Here is a 15970-nt window from a genome sequence, read left to right as displayed (position 1 = left end):
CTGATTATTAACAGCACCAATCCTCCTGGCTGGGTCATGGTTGAACTCACAATGTCTGTGAAGACTCCTGGCCTCATGAGGTTGATCATCTTAGCCACCTGATAGACATCCACAGCCCCTTCACTCTCCAGCTGCTGAGACAGGGTGGTGAGGGCACACAGAGTCCCCGCAGACACTGCCCCAAACCTACCAGGAACAGAGAGGGACATCTTGATACCAATTGAGCAATGTGTCCATTCCCCAAATAATTCAGGCAGCTCTGGAGGCAAGGGGGGGGGTTGACCGGGTTCTAGATGGGTGTACCTAATAAACTGGACACTGAATGCACGGTACCTACACTCAAGCGCACACACACCAGGCCCACTTACTCATCGTGTATGATGGTGGGTCCGTCTCGTGTCATGGCCTCCTCTTTGATGACATTGATGAGCTCGAAGGTGCTGCTGAGAGGAGCATCTGGGTTCGGCCATTTAGGGCACTGGAAATGTCTTACCTCCAGGACATAGTCATCCTGTTAGAGAGATGGAGACATATTACAGTCAGACACCTTGGACAATGACAATATAGTACCACTACTGCAGGCCAGAACTGTAGTTTAACTAAAGCCCAATGTGATTACACTTGGGAATGGGAAAACAACCTTCCCCTAAATGTCTTCAATTACAGTACCGTAGTTTAGGTAGAGCCTATCTGAAAACGGATGTGCTCAACCAAGGCCCAGTCCCACTGGTCCTACCTATAAGGACCACCCCGGGACAATCATGGCCCTTCTATCTGCATACCGGCATAACGTTCTAAGAGGTTTTTATATACTGAGAGGTTACCTGTGAGGGGTGAAAGGTCAAAGATTAAGGTTATTGTACCTGCGTGGCCTCCAGTATAAAGTCGTGGATGATGATCTGTTCTTCGTTGGAGAGACACAATCTGTCCTTGCTGATCAGGGTGACGGTGAAGGCTAGGCAGTTCATCGCCTCCTCTCTACTCGGCCAGTACACAAACTCATCCTCAGCCTAGGTACACATACGACAACACAGGCACACAGGTTAGATGAGTATAAGGTATAATATTTTATTTTCATATATTCCTTTTCAGCACTGATGCATAACCAGGCAAGGACAGTACAGTTTTACTTGACTAAGTAGGGTGAAAAGCTGGTCAGCTACTCTACTCACCAATCCGTGGTTGTCAGCAAGCATGACAATGATTTGGGCGTTGTGGTCCCAGATCATTCTCCAGAAGTCTGTGGTGGTGTGGGGCAAAGGATGCTGGGTAATGATGAACTCATTACTCCTATAGTAACCCTGCATGGCCAAAGGTCGAATGTCAACATGTTAGCAGTCATACATAGTCAACAGCTCTCACAAAATCTTCGATAACATTATTAACCAATTACATTCACAGTGTCTGAACACCAGAAGAAATGTACTGTATTGTGTCTGTTAGGACTTACATTTCATATCAATGAGTTTTAAAGGTTACTGTCTTGATCGTGATGTACTGTGTACAGGCCCTTGGCCTTAGTTTCTCAGTATGAATGATTTTTTTATGATAAATGGTGGACTGTTACTCATTAAGAGGCTTCACACAATAACAGTAAAACATGCAGGGTAATTATAATCATCAATGGGTACAGAACATATCATTATGCTCAGACACACCTATCAGACAGACAGGGTGGACATGAGATATGTGTGTGTGTGTGTGTGTGTGGTACAGCAGTATCATACCATTATGTAGGAGGCATTGATGTAGTCTGTGCCTTTCATTCCAGGGAGAGGGGCCAGTCCTACTCGAGCTCGTTCCGCTGGAGAGGGAGACGAAACACATGCATTCAATCACACCACTAGCCTTGTGGTGCCATTGTACTGTACAGTGCTAACTAATAATGCACATATCACATGTCTGGACTACTGCAACTTATCCAGAATGCCACAGCGCGCCTGGTGTTCAACCTTCCTAAGTTCTCCCATGTCCCCCGCTCCTCTGCCCACTCCACTGGCTTCCAGTCGAAGCCTGCATCCACTACAAGACCACAGTGCTTGCCTTCAGAGGAGCTGGCCCTCCCTACCGCCAGGCTATGATCAAAACCTACACAGCCATCTTGAGCCCACAGTTCTTGAACCACTGGTCTCTTGGACGTTCTACCCGTACCTCTTCAAAGAGTATCTTCAATCAATCCCACTGCCACTCCCCTAACATGGATCTTCCGACTAGCACTGACCTTGCTGGTAGCCACTTTATTGAGGGAAAATGTACATACTATGACTGTGATATGTGGTGTCCAACCTCGCTATCCAAAGATACTAACTGAGTCGAGGTATTGGCCACTGCAATACCTTGACCTTGTTGTCCTTAAGCCATTTTGCCACAACTTTGGAAGTATGCTTGGGGTCATTGTCCATTTGGAAGACCCATTTGCGACCAAGCTTTATTCACTTCCTGACTGATGTCTTGAGTTGTAACTTCAATATATCCACATAATTTTCTTGCCTCATGATGCCATCTATTTTGTGAAGTGCACCAGTCCCTACTGCAGCAAAGCCTCCCCCCCACAACATGATGCTGCCACCCCCGTGCTTCACGGTTGAGATGGTGTTCTTTGGCTTGCAAGCCTCCCCCTTTTTCCTCCAAACATAACAATTGTCATTATGGCCAAACAGTTGTATTTTTGTTTCATCAGATCAGAGGACATTTCTCCAAAAAGTACGATCTTTGTCCCCATGTGCAGATGCAAAGCATAGTCTGGCTTTTTTATGGCGGTTTTTGAGCAGTGGCTTCTTCCTTGCTGAGCAGCCTTTAAGGTTATGTCGGTATAGGACTCATTTTACTGTTGATATAAATACCTTTGTACCTGTTTCCTCCAGCATCTTCACAAGGTCCTTCGCTGTTGTTCTGGGATTGATTTGCACTTTTAGCACCAAGGAATTAACACCACCAGAAAGCGTCTCCTTCCTGAGTGGTATGATGGCTGCGTGGTCCCATGGTGTTTATACTTGCATACTATTGTTTGTACAGATGAACGTGGTACATTCAGGTGTTGAATTGTGGCGGTCTACAATTTTTTTCTGAGGTCTTGGCTGATTTCTTTTGATTTTCCCATGATGTCAAGCAAAGAGGCACTGAGTTTGAAGGTAGGCCTTGAAATACATCCACAGGTACACCTCCAATTGACTCAAATTATGTCAATTAGCCTATCAGAATCTTCTAAAGCCATGACATAATTTTCTGAAAATTTCCAAGCTGTTTAAAAGCACAGTCTTGTGATACAGTCACATAATTGTGATACAGTAAATTATAAGAGAAATAATCTGTCTGTAAACAATTGTTGGAAAAATTACTTGTGTCATGCACAAAACTATAGTTTGTTGACCTTTCTGGCGCAGGGGTCCCACTAGTGACCCACCTCGACAACATCCAGTGAAATTCCAGAGCTCCAAATTCAAAATACAGAAAACGTAATATTAAACCTTCATGATAATACAAGTGTCATACATGATTCTTTAGCTTAGAATCTTAGCAATCTAACCGCATCATATGATTTCAAGAAAGCTTTACGGCGAAAGCACAGCATTTTATTATCTGAGGTCAGCGCCCCACAACAGCATATTATCCAAACAAGCACAGGCTTCACAAAATCCAAAATAGCAATAAAATAAGTGACTTACCTCTGAAGATCTTCCTCTGATCGCAATCATAAGAGTCCCAGGAATACAATGAATGGTCGTTGTGTTCAATAAATCTTTATACCCCAAATAGTCCATTTAGTAGGCATCAGAGTTCAGTAATCCACCATTTCAGAATGCAGACATAGGAGTTCAAAAAGTTACGAGTAAAGTTTATCCAAACAAATCAAACGACATTTCCAATTCATTATTAGGTACACTAATATCTAAATAAACAATAATATTTCATACGGAGCAAACTATTTTCAATAGGAAAGGAAAAGAAAGCAGCGCACTCCCTTGGTCACGCGCGCAATGAGACTAATTTTTCCACGGGACTTCCTGAGGATAAAAAACTATTCCTCGTTGGTTATTCGGAATACAAGCCTGAAACCATGTATAAAGACTGTTGACATCTAGTGGAAGCCATAGGAACTGCAATTTGGGAGGCGGAAGTCTTTGGTTTCAATAGCTTAAGCTTGGAATTGGCTGGCAGGTTAACAGAAGAAAGAAAATGGTCCTCGGGTTTTCGCCTGCCAAATCAGTTGTGTTATACTCACAGACATAATGTTAACAGTTTTAGAAACTTTAGAGTGTTTTCTATCCAATACTAGTTTCTGGGACTGAGTAACAGGCAGTTTACTTTGGACACCTCAGTCATCCAAAATTCCAAATTACTGCCCCCTATCCCTAACAAAAAATTTGTGGTGGTTGAAAAACAAGTTTTAAAGACTCCAACCTAAGTTTATGTAAACTTCCGACTTCAACTGTATACAAACGTAAGCAAGGTTTAAAATGATTATGTTTTAGTCAAATATATTCCTTGTTTTATTCGTACGGTCAATTTTCAGTCAACAAATTATTTGTACTCATGTTCCGGGCCCTTGACCATCTGCTCAAGAAAAAAATCAGCCCGCGGCTGAATCTACCCTATGGCGGAGTCACATGGTGGGTTAAAACATCTCATACACTCTATTTCTATAGCTTAATGTCTCAGGCGAACTGGCAAAGCATGTTTGAACTGGCAAGGCATGATTACAGAAATGGATAATATAGCCTAGACTACTTCCTAGAAATACTGTACTCACATGGAACCACTGAGGAGTTGCGGTTCTTCTCCTTGTTGCAGTCTTTCTGGGCGCTGAAGCACTCTATGAAGTGGGTGTTACACTGGGTCAGCAGCTGGAGAGACAGCGGGGGAAGGAGAGTTGGATCAGATCACTAGAACAACATCGAGTGAATGGATATGAATGGGCATCAAAGGATACTTGGTGGTATTATAATGGCTTGGTGACAATGTCTACCTACAATCTTTAGTACAGCCCTTCAACTCTCTAAGGATGCTATTCATTACATAAGTAGTACATAAATTACTATGCTGATATATAGACTCACTCTGAACTGCTTGTCGAGGCGCGTGCGGCCCCCGAGGCCAGGGGTGAGGATGCTGTTGACGTAACCATGGAGCTGACAAGCGGGTACCTCTGTCTCACTGCCCAGGATGGCCTCCATCAGGGCATCATGGATGAACACGTACTGCTCCTATGATCCAGGGGGAAGGGTAGAGGGAGGAGGAAGATACACTACATTACCAAACATGCTTGTTGAACATCTTATTATAAAATCATGGACATTAATATTGGGTTGGTCCCCCCTTTGTTGCTTTAACAGCATCCACTTTTCTGGGAAGACTTTCCACTAAATGTTGGAACATTGCTGCAGGGACTTGCTTCCCATTCTGCCACAAGAATATTAGTGAGGTCGGGCACTGATGTTTGGCGATTAGGCCTGGCTCGCAATTGGCATTCCATTTCATCCCTAAGGTGTTCGATGGGGTTGAGGTCAGGGCTCTGTGCAGGCCAGTCAAGTTCTTCCACACCGATCTCGACAAACCATTTCTGATTGGACTTTGCTTTGTGCACGGGACATGTCATGCTGAAACAGGAAAGGGCCTTCCCCAAACTGTTGCCACAAAGTTGAAAGAACAGAATTGTCTAGAATGTCATTGTATGCTGTAGCATTAAGATTTCTCATCACTGGAACTAAGGGGACAAGCCCGAACCTTGAAAAACAGCCCCAGACCATTATTGCTCCACCAAACCTTAAACTTTAAACTTTCAGTTAGCACTAGGCATTGAGGCAGGTAGCCTGTGTGGAGCAGTTAGCCTGTGTGCGGCAGCTCAGCCATAGAAACCCATTTCATGAAGATCCCGAATAACAGATCTTGTGCTGGCGTTGCTTCCAGAGGCAGTTTGGAACTCGGTAGTGAGTGTTGCAATCGAGGACAGACGATATTGACACGCTAGGCACTTCAGCACTTGGCGGTCCGGTTCTGTGAGCTTGTGTGGCCTACCACTTTGCAGCTGAGCCGTTGTTGCTCCTAGACATTTCCATTTCACAATAACAGCTTTTACAGTTGACCAGGGCAGCTCTGGCAGGACAAAAATTTGACAGTGCCACGTTGAAAGTCACTGAGCTCTTCAGTTAGACCATTCTACTGCCAATGTTTGTCTATGGAGGTTGCATGGCTGTGTGCGCAATTTTATACTTCTGTCATCAATGCGTGTGACTGAAATTGCCAAATCCACTCATTTGAAAGGGTGTCCACATTAGAGGTCGACCGATTAATCAGAATGGCCGATTAATTGGGGCCAAGTTTTCATAACAATCTGTAATTTTTACACCTTTATTTAACAAGGCAAGTCAAGAACACATTCAATGACAGCCTAGGAACGGTGGGTTAACTGCCTTGTTCAGGGGCAGAACAACAGATTTTTACCTTGTCAGCTCGGGATTCGTTTTTTTTTGCAACCTTCCGGTTACTAGTCCAACGCTCTAACCACCTGCCTTACATTGCACTCCACGAGGATCCTGCGTGGCAGGCTGACTACCTGTTACGCGAGGGCAGCAAGAAGCCAAGGTAAGTTGCTAGCTAGCATTAAAATTATCTTATAAAAAACAATCAATCTTAACATAATCACTAGTTAACTACACATGGTTGATGATATTACTAGTTAATCTAGCGTGTCCTGCGTTGCATATAATCGATGCGGTGCCCGTTAATTTCTCATTGAATCACAGCCTACTTCAACAAACGGGTGATGATTTAACAAGCCCATTTGCGAAAAAAGCACTGTCGTTACACCAATGTACCTAACCATAAACATCAATGCCTTTCTTTAAAATCAATACACAATTATATATTTTTAAACCTGCATATTTAGTTAATATAAGGAAATTGTGTAATTTCTCTTGCGTTCTGTGCAAGAAGTCAGGGTATATGCAGCAGTTTGGGCCGCCTGGCTCATTGCGAACTGTGTGAAGTCCATTTATTCCTAACAAAGGCCATAATTAATTTGCCAGAATTGTACATAATTATGACATAACATTGAAGGTTATACAATGTAACAGCAATATTTAGACTTAGGGATGCCATCCGTTAGATAAAATACGTAACGGTTCTGTATTTCACTGAAAGAATAAACGTTTTGTTTTCGAAATGATAGTTTCTGGATTCAACCATTTTAACGACCAAAGGCTCTTATTTCTGTGTTTTATTATGTTAGAATTAAGTCTATTCTTTGATAGAGCAGTCTGACTGAGCGATGGTAGGCACCAGCAGGCTCGTAAGCATTCATTCAAACAGCACTTTCGTGCATTTGCCAGCAGCTCTTCACAATGCTTCAAGCATTGAGCTGTTTATGACTTCAAGCCTATCAACTTTCGAGAATTAGACTGGTGTAAATGATGTGAAATGGCTAGCTAGTTAGCGAGGTGCGCGCTAATAGCGTTTCAAGGGTGGCTGTTGTCAATGTGTAGGGGCGAGGAGAGGGATGGAAGCTATACTATTACACTGGCAATACTAAAGTGCCTATAAGAACATCCAATAGTAAAAGGTATATGAAATTGTATTGATGTATTATATTAAGTTAAAATAAGTGTTCATTCATTATTGTTGTAATTGCCATTATTACAAATACATTTTAAAAATCGTCCGATTAATTGGTATCGGCTTTTTTTGGTCCTCCAATAATCGGTATCGGCGTTGAAAGTCCGTGACTAAATACTTTTTTGCCCCACTGTATTGTAATCTCTTGCTTTTATAACATTATACCTAAAAGAGGTGAATCTCTTTGACAGTTACTGTAGCTGTATGCACACTGTAGGTATATGTGAGGTGTCATTTGTCTCTCACACACACACACACACACACACACACACACACACACACACACACACACACACACACACACACACACACACACACACACACACACACACACACACACACACACACACACAACCTCTGACCCTTTGTTAATTAACCTTCCTCACACTCAGCCATCTGCTCCACACAACACACACACACACACACACACACACACACACACACACACACACACACACACACACACACACACACACACACACACACACACACACACACACACACACACACACACACACACACACACACACACACGTTACCTCTGTCTGAACCAGGTAGTTGCGTTGCGTGCGGATGTGTTTGAGAAAGCCCCAGACATTGACTGTGCTCTTGTCTTTGATCTGCTGCAGCATGCTGTCGATGACGATGTACGTCCCTGTCCGCCCGACTCCAGCACTACACAACCAACACATAGTATGTTACCTACTAACTACCACAGGAGACCCATAGAGGGAGTTGTATTACTGTTCTAGCCCAAAGCCATGGCTTCAATGAGCAAACTAGTACTCATTGTGTTTCTTATCATTTCTTATGAGGAAGATGATTTTGTGCACTAGGATAGTGGTTTTCTGCAGTAAGCTTGGTCGGAATCCATAGCTGTGCTCGAATACTCATACTAACCACACTAACCATACTATTTGTGACGTAAATTGAGTATGTAATATGCTTATTGGTCATTGTATGTATTTAGTTAGTATGCCAAAGGTTCCCGGATGTTGTACTACCTTTGCCAAAAATCAAGGTATACAAGCAGTGAACACTAGTTCAGTGCTTTTAGGGCCCATGATGCATTTTTTTTTTAATACATTGGCCGTGGCTTCACAACATTTTCAGATTTGAAGAAAATGGGGGAAAATATGCAGTTGAAGTCCGACGAGAGCGGAAAAAAATGTAAGTACAAAAAGTAAATATTCATTGCATTACCTAATTATGACAAATATTAAGAAAATGTTGAGCAATGTAATAAAAAAGTAATGACTTTTCAAATTAGTTATGTTACACGCTATGTTGGCTGACAATTTGTTAGCAACGCTATCCTTACGAACCACATAGCATAATGTTAGTTGGCTACTAAAACATTGAACTTGCCAGTATATTAACTATATGCTATCTAATTAAGTACCCACGTTTATTCACTTGATTATTCACTTCATTTTTACCTTAGCTAAGTGGTCATTGTGCGGTCTCACTGGACATTGTTCATGAAGTCGTAAGATGTCTAGCTAGTAATTTGCTATGCTAACTAGCTAGCAAGAAGTTGCATAGCAACAGCATCAACTTCCGGTAGACAGGTGAAGCGCAAGTACACTCAACTGAAAGGATACTGTTTGTTTACAGTACGCTAAAATGAACTAATAGTATATAGTATGTAGTATATACTCATTAAGTATGTAGTATACAGTATGTTAGTATGGGTATTCGAACACAACTCATGTTTAGAGAACTATAAGAACACTTCATTTTTTATTTGTTTTGAGAGCTATTGTACCTGCAGTGGACTAGGACGGGGCCCATGTCAGGTGTACGTGCTGCAGAGGAGCGCCCTATGAAAGTGAGGACAGGTAGGGTGTACTCCGGCACGCCCATGTCAGGCCATTGGGTGTAGTGATACTGGATCACCATCCGCTCGTTCTGACGCCCCTTTGGGTTGCCCTTCTGACCCTTTTTGACTTTGGTGTTCCGTATAAGGAATCGTCTCAGTGTGTAGCAGGCATGAACGTTAGTACTCTTCAGAGTGACCACGATGTTGCCATACTCCTCACTGCTCTCTGTGGGCCAGTACTGGTCACATTTCCTCTGTGAAAAAGAGCAGCAATCATCTAATTCCATCTGTGAAAGGCAACAGTATTCATTTTTTCCCAAATTTTTATCTAGAGCAACTTATGGGAGCAATTAGGGTTAAGTGCCTTGCTCAAGGGCACATCAACATTTTTCACCTCGTCTGCTCAAGGATTCTACTGTGAAAAGACAACAGTAACACCTACAGTGAAAATACTGTGAAAGCCAGAGGGAGGCCACCTACCCTTCCTTTCTCTACCAGGTTAGTGATCATGACGATGATACCAGTGTTCTGTTCCCACACCATCCTCCAGAAGTCCTCGAAAGTGGACTTGAGAGGGCCCTGGGCCGCGATGTAGGCCTTGGGACTATTGTAACCCTGTTGAGAGGTAATGGAGGGGGGTCAGTAACAGTGGTACACTCACACAGAGTGCAAGTACACATAGGGTGAGTACTAGACAATAAACAGTTGAAGTCGGAAGTTTACATACACCTTGACCAAATGCATTCAAACTCAGTTTCACAACAGGTGACATTTACTACTAGTAAAAAAAATCCCTGCTTTAGGTCAGTTAAGATCACCACTTTATTTTGCGAATGTGAAATGTCAGCATAATAGTAGAGAGAATGATTTATTTCAGCTTTTATTACTTTCATCTCATTCCCAGTGGGTCAGTAGTTGACATACATTCCATTTGTATTAGGTAGCATTGCCTTTAAATTGTTTAACTTGGGTCAAACATTTCGGGTAACCTTCCACAATCTTCCCACAATAAGTTGGGTGAATTTTGGCCCATTCCTCCTGATAGAGTTGGTGTAACTGAGTCAGGTTTGTAGGGTTCCTTGCTCACACACGTTTTTTCAGTTCTACCCACATATTTTCTATAGGATTGAGGTCAGGGCTTTGTGATAGCCACTCCAATACCTTGACTTTGTTGTCCTTAAGCCATTTTGCTACAACTTTGAAAGTATGCTTGGGGTCATTGTCCAGTTGGAAGACCCATTTGCAACCAAGCTTCAAAAGTACACCAATCCCTCCTGCAGCAAAGCACCCCCACAACATGATGCTGTCACCCCGTGCTTCACGGTTGGGATGGTGTTCTTTGGCTTGCAAGCCTCCCCCTTTTTCCTCCAAACATAACGATGGTCGTTAATGCCAAACAGTTCTATTTTTGTTTCATCAGACCAGAGGACATTTCTCCAAAAAGTGCGATCTTTGTCCCCATGTGCAGATGCAAACCGTAGTCTGGCTTTTATATGGTGGTTTTGGAACAGTGGCTTCGTCCTTGCTGAGCGGCCTTTCAGGTTATGTCAATATAGGACTTGTTTTACTGTGGATATAGATACTTTTGTACCTGTTTCCTCCAGCATCTTCACAAGGTCCTTTGCTGTTGTTCTGGGATTGATTTGCACTTTTCACACCAAAGTATGTTCATCTCTAGGAGACAGAATGAGTGTCCTTCCTGAGCAGTATGACTGCTGTGTTGTCCCATGGTGTTTATACTTGTGTACTATAGTTTGTACAGATGAACGTGGTACCTTCAGACGTTTGGAAATTACTCCCAAGGATGAACCAGACTTGTGGAGGTCTACAATTTATTTTCTGAGGTCTTGGCAGATTTATTTGGATTTTTCCATGATGTCAAACAAAGAAGCACTGAGTTCAAGGTAGGCCGGCCTTGAAATGCATCCACAGGTACACCTCAAATAGACTCAAATGATGTCAATTAGCCTATCAGAAGCTTCTAAAGCCATGACATATTTTTCAGGAATTTTCCAAGCTGTTTAAAGGCACAGTAAACTTAGTGTATGTCAACTTCTGACCCACTGGAATTGTGATACAGTGAAGTATAAGTGAAATAATCTGTCTGTAAAAAATTGTTGGAAAAATGACTTGTGTCATGCTCAAGTTGATATCATTACCGACTTGCCAAAACTATAGTTTGCTAACAAGACATTTGTGAAGTGGTTGAAAAACAAGTTTTAATGACTCCAACCTAAGTGTATGTAAACTTCCAACTTCAACTGTATAACGTCAGAGACAACATTGAGCATACATAAAGACAGATAAAAGGTACTCAATACATCAATCTGTTGACTTACATCTACATAGTTAGCGTTGATGAAGTCACTGTGTTTGGCATCTTTCCCAGTCAAGGGTCGTAACTTCACCCTACTGTGATCATCTGTCAACATAGAAAAGGAATGTTAGCCTCATTCTGCATTGCCTTGTTAACATCACATGCTCATATGAGCATGGGGTCTGATATCAACAGGCTCAGAGATAGTTTCAAACTCAGACTATTATGATTCGGATTCTCAGCAAACTACAGCACCATTTAAACAATTGCACCCCATTTAAAAAAAAAGCACAAATTGTGCCTTCCTGTATTATACTCACTCTGTCACAACCTGATCTGTTTCACCTGTTGTTGTGATTGTCTCCACCCTCCTCCAAGTGTCGACCATCTTCTCCATTATCCCCTGTGTATTTATACCTATGTTCTCTGTTTGTCTTTTGCCAGTTTGTCTTGTTTGTCAAATCAACCAGCGTTGTTCATCTCAGCTCCTGCTTCTCCCCAGTCTCTCTTTTTCTCACCCTCCTGGTTTTGACCCTTGCCTGTCCTGACTCTGAGCCCACCTGACCACTCTGTCTGCTCTTGACCCTGAGCTTGCCTGCCGCCCTGTACCTTTGCCCCACCTCTGGATTACCAACCACTACTCTGGTTATCGACCCCTGCCTGCCTTGACCTGTCGTTTGCCTGCCCTGTTGCCGCAATAAACGTTGTTACTCCGACACAGTCTGCATCTGGGTCTTGCCTTCAAACCTGATACACTAATTATGTTTATTCTATTCTACTGTGTCATTTACTTCATGTTCCTATTGTTATGTTTTATGGTTGTTGTTGTTGCATTGTTGAGAAGGAACCTGCAAGTAAGCATTCCATTGGACGATCTATACCATTTGTATCCCGTACATACTAATACATCTTGAAACTAACAGGCCGTCAGTGTTGTTTTGAGTGTACAACATAGTGGACTTACAGGCCACGATGTTGATGTATCTGTTTTTGTGCTTGTTGTCAGGGTGATTGGAATGTTCTGCTGTGATCTTCAGGTCCACCGTACAACGCTGGACCTCCTAGAGAGAGAAAGAGAGAGAGAGAGAGAGAGAGAGAGAGAGAGAGAGAGAGAGAGAGAGAGAGAGAGAGAGAGAGTGCGCAAAGGGGGAGGGAGTTGGGTGAGAAAGGGAGAGAGGGGGGTGAGTGGTCATAGTTATAGTGGGATCAGTTATGTGAAGCGATTAAAGAGTTACCATATATAAATAAACTCTCTATCTAAAATGATTTGTTTTGTTGGGTTCCTATTTATCGGAGTAAGTAACTCACGGACACTAGAGGAGCTTTAACCAAGTTTAATTATTCCCAAAGGATCTGTACAGCTGTAATTCAGACCACCCAACCCTTCTCCCATCACAGGCATATGTGAGACACTCCTCCTTCTCTCCAAACCCTTAAGACACTCCTCCTTCTCTCCAAACCCTTAAGACACTCCTCCTTCTCTCCAAACCCTTAAGACACTCCTCCTTCTCTCCAATCCTTACATCTCATGGTTCCACAGGAATGGGTACTACACCTTTATTACTCCCTTCAGGGGATCACCTCCTGACCTCAACCCCTCCTTCGCACATTCCACAGCAACTCTGTCTTTCTACAGATCTCACTCCTCAATATACTATGTGTCTGATCCATCATGTCTTTAATATCTCAATGTTCAAAATCTCAAATCCAACAGTTTCTAAATAGTATTTTTCAGTTCAATGATTTGCTTGAATTGCATTACATACAGTACCAGTCAAAAGTTGGACCCACCTTCTCATTCAAGGGTTTTTCTTTATATTCACTATTTGCTACATTTTCGAATAATAGTAAAGACATCAAAACTACGAAATAACACATGGAATAATGTAGTAACCAAAAAAGTGTTAAACAAATCAATATACATTTTATTTTCAGATTCTTCAAAGTAGCCACCCTTTGCCTTGATGACAGCTTTGCACACTCTTGGCATTCTCTCAACCAGCTTTATGAGGAATGCTTTTCCAACAGTCTTGAAGGAATTCCTACATATGCTGAGCACTTGTTGGCTGCTTTTCCTGCACTCTGCGGTCCAACTCCTTCTTGGTCAAATAGCCCTTACACAGCCTGGAGGTGTGTTTTGGGTCATTGTCCTGTTGAAAAACAAATGATAGTCCCACTAAGCGCAAACCAGATGGGATGGCGTATCGCTGCAGAATGCTGTGGTAGCAATGCTGGTTAAGAGTGCCTTGAATTCAAAATAAATTGCTGACAGTGTCACCAGCAAAGCACCCCCACATCATCACACCTCCTCTTCCATGCTTCATGGTGAGAACCACACATGCGGAGATTCATTCACCCATTCACCTACTCTGTGTCACGGCGGTTGGAACCAAAAATCTCCAATTTGGACTCATCAGACCAAACGACAGAATTCCACCTGTCTAATTTCCATTGGCCCAAGTAAGTCTCTTCTTATTATTGGTGTCCTTCAGTAGTGGTTTCTTTACAGCAATTTGACCGTGAAGGCCTGATTCACGCAGTCTCCTCTGAACAGTTGTTGTTGAGATGTGTCTGTTAATTGAACTCTGTGAAGCATTTATTTGGGCTGCAATCTGAGGCTGGTAACTCTAATGAACGTATCCTCTGCAGTAGAGGTAACTATGGGTCTTCCTTTCATGTGGCAGTCCTCATAAGAGCCAGTTTCATCATAGTGCTTGATGGTTTTTGCGACTGCACTTGAAGAAACTTTCAAATTGCCTGACATTTTCCACATTGACTGACTTTTATGTCTTAAGGAATTGATGGACTGCCATTTCTCTTTGCTCATTAGAGCTGTTATTGCCATAATATGGACTTGGTCTTTTAACAGATCTTCTGTATACCACCACTACCTTGTCACAACACAACTGATTGGCTCAAGTGCATTCAGATTCAAAGAAATTCCACAAATGAACTTCTAAGAAAGCATACCTGTTAATTGAAATGCATTCCAGGTGACTACTTCATGAAGCTAGTTGAGATAATGCCAAGAGTGTGCAAAGCTGTCATCAAGGCAAAGGGTGGCTACTTTGAAGATTCTCAAATATATTTTGATTTGTTCAACACTTTGTTGGTTACTACATGACTCCATATGTGTTATTTCATAGTGTTTTATGTCTTCACTATTATGATACAATGTAGAATACAGTACAATAAAGAAAAACCCTGGAATGAGTAGGTGTGTCCAAACTTTTGACTGGTACTGTGCATGATAAGTACGTACTGGGTTTTTATTAGAGGTGGGATTTCTACACATATCTGTCACAGCTAGTCCAGCACCATGTGGCTGCATGTGTGATCTCCGTTTGAATAATGTATGTTCACCTTCACCCCGCTGGATAACCCCAATTTGACAAGGGCCTCTTGGGGGAAGTGTGTTAGCCTTGTGTCTCAACCCAGTCACAGAGACAGTGTGTTCCTGTCCAGTCAACCAGCAACGAGACCCTTTGTTAATTAACCTTCCTCACACTCAGCCATCTGCTCCACAACACACACACACACACACACACACACACACACACACACACGCCTTTCTACATGAATACATACTGCACATGCCCTGTACACACTTCGTAATGTTCACACAAAAGTAGGCAGCAATGTACACCCTTACAGACAACATACACCAGCCATATGACAATAATCAGACACACATCTAGACACACACACTCCTCTTCATCCGAGAGGCAGCCTACTTATCACGCCTCGACAATATTAGAAAGGCTGTGTTGTGTTTCCTACCTCAAACTCCTCAGAGAAGCCGTGCAGGTTGTTGGAGTAGAGCTCCGTGATGTGTTTGATTAACTGCCTGACGGGGATGGCGTCCATGTCATCTGTAGGGAAGACACACCACACTTAGAGAGATGTACGTCGGTGACGTATGTGGGTGACGGTGTGCCTGTGTGTGTCTGTATGTGTGTGTGATTGGGAGAAGAGAAAGAAAGAGAGAGAAAAGAGAGTGAATGTGTGTTTTAGCATGACTGTGTGATGAGTTTGCAGGATATACAGTGTCTTCGGAAAAGTATTCAGACCCCGTTGACTATTTCCACATTTTGTCAATTCTATAATTGATTCAATCGTTTTCACCCCGAATCAATCTAGACACAATATCCCATAATGCCAAAGCAAAATCAATTTTTTTTATACATTTTTGCTAATTACTTAGTACTTTGTTGATGCAC

General features: G+C 42.5%; 1 protein-coding gene across 1 annotated transcript in view; it reads right to left on the bottom strand.

The window, feature by feature from the left end:
- LOC118388806 (receptor-type tyrosine-protein phosphatase gamma-like) overlaps positions 1 to 15970 on the bottom strand; it is a 309742-nt gene that overhangs the window by 2873 nt on the left and 290899 nt on the right. The window contains exons 15-27 of the mRNA XM_035778287.2: positions 15531 to 15622; positions 12715 to 12811; positions 11773 to 11855; positions 9914 to 10048; positions 9380 to 9687; positions 8151 to 8286; positions 5058 to 5204; positions 4751 to 4844; positions 1728 to 1804; positions 1173 to 1301; positions 864 to 1010; positions 369 to 511; positions 51 to 186 (exon numbers count right to left, since the gene is read on the bottom strand). Of these exons, the coding sequence (XP_035634180.1) occupies positions 51 to 186; positions 369 to 511; positions 864 to 1010; positions 1173 to 1301; positions 1728 to 1804; positions 4751 to 4844; positions 5058 to 5204; positions 8151 to 8286; positions 9380 to 9687; positions 9914 to 10048; positions 11773 to 11855; positions 12715 to 12811; positions 15531 to 15622 (1724 nt within the window). The remainder of the gene's footprint in view (positions 1 to 50; positions 187 to 368; positions 512 to 863; positions 1011 to 1172; positions 1302 to 1727; positions 1805 to 4750; positions 4845 to 5057; positions 5205 to 8150; positions 8287 to 9379; positions 9688 to 9913; positions 10049 to 11772; positions 11856 to 12714; positions 12812 to 15530; positions 15623 to 15970) is intronic.

Source organism: Oncorhynchus keta, chromosome 10, assembly GCF_023373465.1.
Source record: "Oncorhynchus keta strain PuntledgeMale-10-30-2019 chromosome 10, Oket_V2, whole genome shotgun sequence".
NCBI classification, from domain to species: Eukaryota; Metazoa; Chordata; class Actinopteri; order Salmoniformes; family Salmonidae; genus Oncorhynchus; species Oncorhynchus keta.
The sequence above is the reverse complement of the archived record's forward strand: the minus strand, read 5'-3'. Positions and strand labels throughout refer to the sequence as shown.